Raw genomic sequence first — 5,844 nt, 5'->3', positions numbered from 1 at the left:
AACTCAATCGTTCACTCACATCTCTCGTGTACCCAATCACAAAAAAAAAAAAAAAAAAAAAAAAAGCGAAAAAACTGTGCATCATATGCATCAGATTCTCCCCTCACATAGAGAACTCCCAGTATATTAAAATGAGAGTTCATCTAAACTACAAAACCAAACCTCTTTATCTGCTAATAGAGTATTTCTTTACCGCCCAAAACAAAAAGCTCAAGCAAGAGGTTGATGTATTATCCTTTTTAGATGCCTTTTTTTAATTTTTTTATCAATAAAGTACTTCTCTTATAAAAAATATTCGAGCCAGACTAGATCCCTTCTCAATGAGAAAATTTTCAGTGTTTTCATAATATGAATTGATACACTACTTATCATGACATAATATGTACCAATCATATTTCAAGTACGCTGGAAATTTTCTCGTTATTGGCCAAACGATCTAATCTATGTTTGACCCTCCCTCATTGAGACAATAAGCGCACCAGAAATAGATCGTAACCTTAACTTGTTTTCTGTTACTATAATCCTCTAGGGACCAGCTGATAACTTTAATTGATATAGATTCCAATTTTCTCAGCTTAATAAGACAAACCCTTGCGACCTTATCAACCATTTTATTTCATAATAGTTTATTAATATGCTTCTTATGATCCCGGGTCTTGGAGCTTGCAACAAAACGGATACTTTAATATCTTTTGTTAATGTCTCAAAATCTTACAGTAATGCATGCATATTTGCATGTACTCCAAACCAAATACAACAGTCTTATTAATTATATGAAAAACAAAAGTCTATGGACTAGCCGTACATATCTGGGCCCTCTAATCCAAAGACTATTATTCTTATGTATATGTACTGAAATAATCACAATAACTGTGATCGTGAAATGCTTATTTGACTGGAAGAAAACTCGATCAGTTGCAGCAGGGGTGTGTATACACCGGTCATGCACTCATCACATGAAATGCATAACCAATGTTTGAATCGTTTCATGCAGGTATTTAGCATCTAATGGATTCACTACGCAGCACGGCTGTCTCCACAGTGAGTCCCGGTCCGATTCCAATCACGACACCCCATTCCAAACCTTCGCCAGTTGTGGTTTTGCCTTCCTCAATCGACTTATTTCTCATCTCATCCAAAATAAAGTGCACAGTTGGAGCTCCCATGTTGCCATACTCACTCAACACATGCCGTGTTGCCCTAAGCTTCCCTTCCTTCAAACCCAATTTCTCCTCCACCTGGTCTACAATGGCAGGTCCACCAGGGTGCACACTGAAAAACAAGGAGTTCCAGTCCTTTTTCTTCCCATCTACCTTTTCAAAAGTTTTAGTCATAAAATCCACAACATTTCCACCAACGAATTTGGGGACATCTCCTGATAAATAATAATTAAACCCCATTTCACGAATGTTGGCCACCACACCATGCTCTGAGTTTGGTAGGATCGTTTGCCTACAAGCCACGATTTCAAACAATGGCCTCTCAATTTCAGGCTCTGGATTGGCCCCAACTATCACAGCAGATGCTCCGTCAGCAAAAAGAGCCTGACCCACCAATATGTCAAGGTGGGTATCAGTGAGTCCGTGGAAAAACACGGTCGTGATCTCGGCGCACACCACAAGGACTCGTGCGCCCTTATTGTTCTCTGCGAAGTCCTTGGCCATGCGGAGGACGGTCGCACCAGCATAGCAGCCAGCTTCATAGATCATGGTTCTGGTGACGGATGGATCAAGGCCGAGGAGCTTGATTAATTGGAAGTCACAACCTGGCATGTCAACGCAAGAAGCTGTGCAAAAGATGAGGTGGGTGATTTTTGAAATGGGCTGGCCCCACTCTTTGATGGCTTTCAATGATGCTTCTTGCCCTAGCTTTGGGACCTCAATGTTACAAATGTCTTGGCGCACATCGAGTGATGGGGCTCCATAGGTGTATATGTTTGGGTTAGCTTTCAACATCTCTTCTGTTAGATGCAAGTAACGCTTATTTGTTCTTGATTTATCACCTATTAATTAGTAAATTAAGTTAGGATATGTTTTATATCCTTTTTTTATCAAATAATACAATGTAATCAGAAGAAAACCTACAACAAAAAAATGCACATATATATGTATATATGTTTCACATGTCCAAGATTACTATTTTCTTGTGCTAATAACAATATACTTTGAAATAAACACGCCGTGTGGCACCTTAGGTTTGGGATATGATCCATTTTAACCTCATGATATGATAGAGTTGGAGTTTACAACTCAAGATCAAAGTCAATTCATTGAGAGGTAAAAATCTTTCATATGATTTCATGCATAATATGTTTTATTAGTCATATAAATACAAGGTAACCTGGTGGATGCTCATTATATAAGTGCACGAGTAGTAAAAATTTCACTTACAAATGCGATCGAACTTCTCTCTTAAATCTGTTCTGTGCTCGTTTTTGGTGACTCGAAACAAGAAATCAGGATAATCCTTTTGGTGGTAGACATTGGGTGGATTTGCAGTGCCAATGGCTAGGATTTTGGCATGTTGAGGCTCATTCTTAACCAAAGGCGCCATTAAGATAGTTAAAGAGCAGATATAAAGTAGGGATTTGTTGAAACTTGAAGAGAGGGGGAGTTGAAAGGTTGCGATAAAATGAATGGCACTACCCCATTCCTTATATAGCAATTAGAGAACCTACTAACCTGTGGAAATTCAAGGTTAGGATATTTTAAAATGCACATAAATACTATTCAATTCATTATTTCTCCTGGGAGGGTCCAACATGTCACAATTTGAAAGTTTCAAACTTTTGTATACACGGATGTAATTCAATATTTTTTTCTTTTAGTATATGTTGGCGTCTATTTATAATTAATATAATTAATTTTATAGTATTATAAAATATGTTTTGATTCTATCATACATATATGTGTGTTTGCATATGCGACAAAATAGTTGTACTCACATGTGGTAGGGGTTGTGGGTTTTGGGGAGAGAGTGAAGTTAACATAGCGAAAATCTTGGAGGGGGTTGGTGGAAATCTTTGGATTCAGACTCTCGGTGCTCCAGTGGAATCTGCAACGGATTTGAACGGAATATTTAATAGAGTTGATGAAAATGATTTGTTTTACTTTTCTACAAGTTCTATTGACATTTCAAAACATCACTATCCGCTCCTCCAGAGTGAAAAAAAAAAAAATGAACAAGAGTTAGATGACTTTTTCTTATTACGACTAGCAACAATTCTTTTAAGTTATCATATGAATTATTTTGAGTGAGAGAGAAAATAAATTATGGTAAAAAATAGGCCAGGGTTTTTTTTTTTGGGTAATAATAGGCCAAAGGTCAAAGGCTTTGCATTGTAATTAACAAAATGAATTACTTTCACACCAAAGGCTGCGGAATAAATATGAGACTTTGGAGAAATTTTGAGGAGTTCCCTGCACTTGTTTTAGGTGGTGTTTCCTACATGTGAGAATTTAACACCTAAATTTATTTAATTAAAAAAAAAATTTAAGTATCAACTTTTTGTTGGAGAGAACACCATATAACACAAGTGCCGGGAACTCTTAAGAATTTCTTGAGACTTTGAAAGGTTGATCAATGATAAGGAGAGCACTTTAACCACCGTATATTACATGATATGGCATATTACATGTAAATGTCACTATAGTCTAGTGATATTCTTCTTCACTTGCAAGCGAGAGTTCTTAGGTTCGATTTTTGCCAAAAGTCAATTTGAACCTTATTATTGCTAGTCCATTGTGAAGCTTAACTCATTCTCATATTCTCTTAGTGTAGATAATAACATTTGTTTAAAAATAAAATGTAACCCATTCTCATATTTTCTTAATGTAGATAATAACGTTTGTTTAAAAATAAAATGTCACATCATTAAAATTAATGAGGCAATACTTTAATATGTATTTTATTTTAAGTTAACATAATTTATTCCAACAAGTCTTGCTTCTAGTTTCATCTCCAACCGCGTCTGCCTCCCACTCCCACCCCCATCCCCATCGTAATCGATCTCCCGGGGACCACTTACTTTGGTGCCTTTCCGGATCATTTCCGTGGGGATTCTCCTGACCGATTAATCTCATCCGTTGATACTAATCCAATGGCCAAATGAGTTTCGCGCCTTTTCTCTCTTTCCGGTACCCTCTATTCCCCTTGTGCTTTTCTCCTCAACTCCTCTTTCTCCCTCAATTCGAAGCACCCAACCCGCTGCCACCATGTTACGAACTGGATTTGAACCAGCATCCCAAACTTCCCCATAAAACTTCCATTTTTATTCTGATCGTGACTATGGTCTTCCACCGAGTGTTGGATCTTTCTACTAGCCCTTAAAGAAATAGTCTTTTGACCCAATTCTAAAGCTAATCTCCAATACATGTATAAATACTTCAAAATCTTTTCTCTGGACATCCACCCTCCTATTGTAGCTCCACATCTTACACGACCCAGCAACCCCCAACCTCCCCTGCTGCAAATTGAATAAAGTCCGAATTCAAAGGACCTACAAAAATTTCACTGCACATACTGCAAAAATTAAAGATTCAGAGATAAGAAATACAAAAGTTAACAAGGAATTTAATTGGGGTGGGCTGGGGTTGAAGAAGATTGAGAAGATGCAGGTGTGGCGGTGGTGGGTGCTTCTAAGTGAGGAGAAAGAGGAAGAGTCGAGGGGAAGAGAGAGAGAACGAGGTGAAAATAATTTGGCCATTGGATATGTACCAACGGTTGATATCAATCGGTAGCCTGCAAGGGCTGACACCGTCGACAGAGGGTAACAGGAAGGCAACTGATGGGTTGGAACTTGGAACAAGGATTTTCTCCCCTTTTTTTTTTTTCCTCTCCTTCCCTCTCCTCTTGTTTGAATGCTCATGATTTCATCTTGTAAAGAGAGAACGAAGAAAAAAGCAAAGAGAGAAGGAAGAAAAAAAAAAAAAAAAACTATGAGAGAAGGGGAGGGAAAAAGAGAGGAACGAGTTCTCATCTGATGGATTGGCCAAGGTTGTTGGGAGACATCGTAAATGGTGGGAAGGTTGGTGCTAGGGTTTTCCATGCTTTGTTTAGAAATTGTGATTAAAAAATTAAAACAAATTTAATCACATAAAAATGACTTGCCATGCCCACATAGATGATTTATAATTATGGTTTAAAAAGATGATAGTCCTGCTACTTCATATTACGGTCTAGATATATTTCTCTTCACTTGTAAATGAGAGGTCTTAGGTTCGATTCTTATCAAAGACGAATTTGAACCACATTATTACTAGCCTATTGTGAGACTTAGCCTACCGCCTTCCCCTTAATATAGATAATATCTTTTGGTAAAAAAAAGAAATTTTTTTTTGTAGCCCTAGCATTTTTATCTTGAAAAAGGAACGCGGTCCTCTTTCAACTTGTAATGAAGCACATCTCTATTTGTTCTTATTTTTTCCTTTAAGCAAACTTATTCAGGACAATAACTAATTGTGAGATGTTTTAGTATTAAATACTTACAAGTATTGTAACTAATTTCACACTTTCTCTCGTCTATTTCACTCCCAACGTTTCAACTGCCTAATTTCGTACAAAAAAAAAAAAAAAAATTAAACTCAATATAGTGAAATAATTTCCTCCATCCACCCTTAAAGTGTATATATATCGTTGCATAAAAAAAATGTATACTTTCTTCTATCCACCCCTTTAAGTAGACATGTCATTGCATCCAAAAAAATAATATAGTAAAATACTTGGCATTGTAATTAAATTTAAGATAAACGAGTACCTTCTTGATTTGTTTGTATTTATCTTATAAATAAATATGACAAGGTGACAAATACAAAATATAAAAACATGACAATACAATTACAATGT

The 5,844-nt window shown here is 36.6% G+C and overlaps 1 protein-coding gene across 1 annotated transcript; it reads right to left on the bottom strand.

Moving 5' to 3' along the window:
* Window positions 1-678: 678 nt before the first annotated feature.
* Window positions 679-2,641, bottom strand: LOC137737675 (4-hydroxycoumarin synthase 2). Its single transcript, XM_068477222.2, has 2 exons — window positions 2,391-2,641; window positions 679-2,002 (listed from the first exon to the last, which is right to left on the bottom strand). The coding sequence occupies exons 1-2, from the start codon at window positions 2,551-2,553 to the stop codon at window positions 999-1,001; spliced, it is 1,167 nt and encodes a 388-aa protein (XP_068333323.1). The 5' UTR covers window positions 2,554-2,641; the 3' UTR covers window positions 679-998.
* Between the last annotated feature and the right edge of the window lie 3,203 nt (window positions 2,642-5,844).

Source organism: Pyrus communis, chromosome 15 (assembly GCF_041283825.1).
Source record: "Pyrus communis isolate YQ-2024b chromosome 15, ASM4128382v1, whole genome shotgun sequence".
NCBI classification, from domain to species: domain Eukaryota; kingdom Viridiplantae; phylum Streptophyta; class Magnoliopsida; order Rosales; family Rosaceae; genus Pyrus; species Pyrus communis.
This window is presented reverse-complemented; position numbering and strand designations above follow the sequence as displayed.

What these genes read in the sequence shown, in the direction of transcription:
- LOC137737675 (XM_068477222.2), bottom strand. Translation starts at nt 2,553, where the DNA reads ATGGCGCCTTTGGTTAAGAATGAGCCTCAACATGCCAAAATCCTAGCC. An exon ending in AGAGAAGTTCGATCGCATTT is followed by an intron (nt 2,003 to 2,390) that starts GTAAGTGAAATT and finishes ACTAATTAATAG; the next exon opens with GTGATAAATCAAGAACAAAT.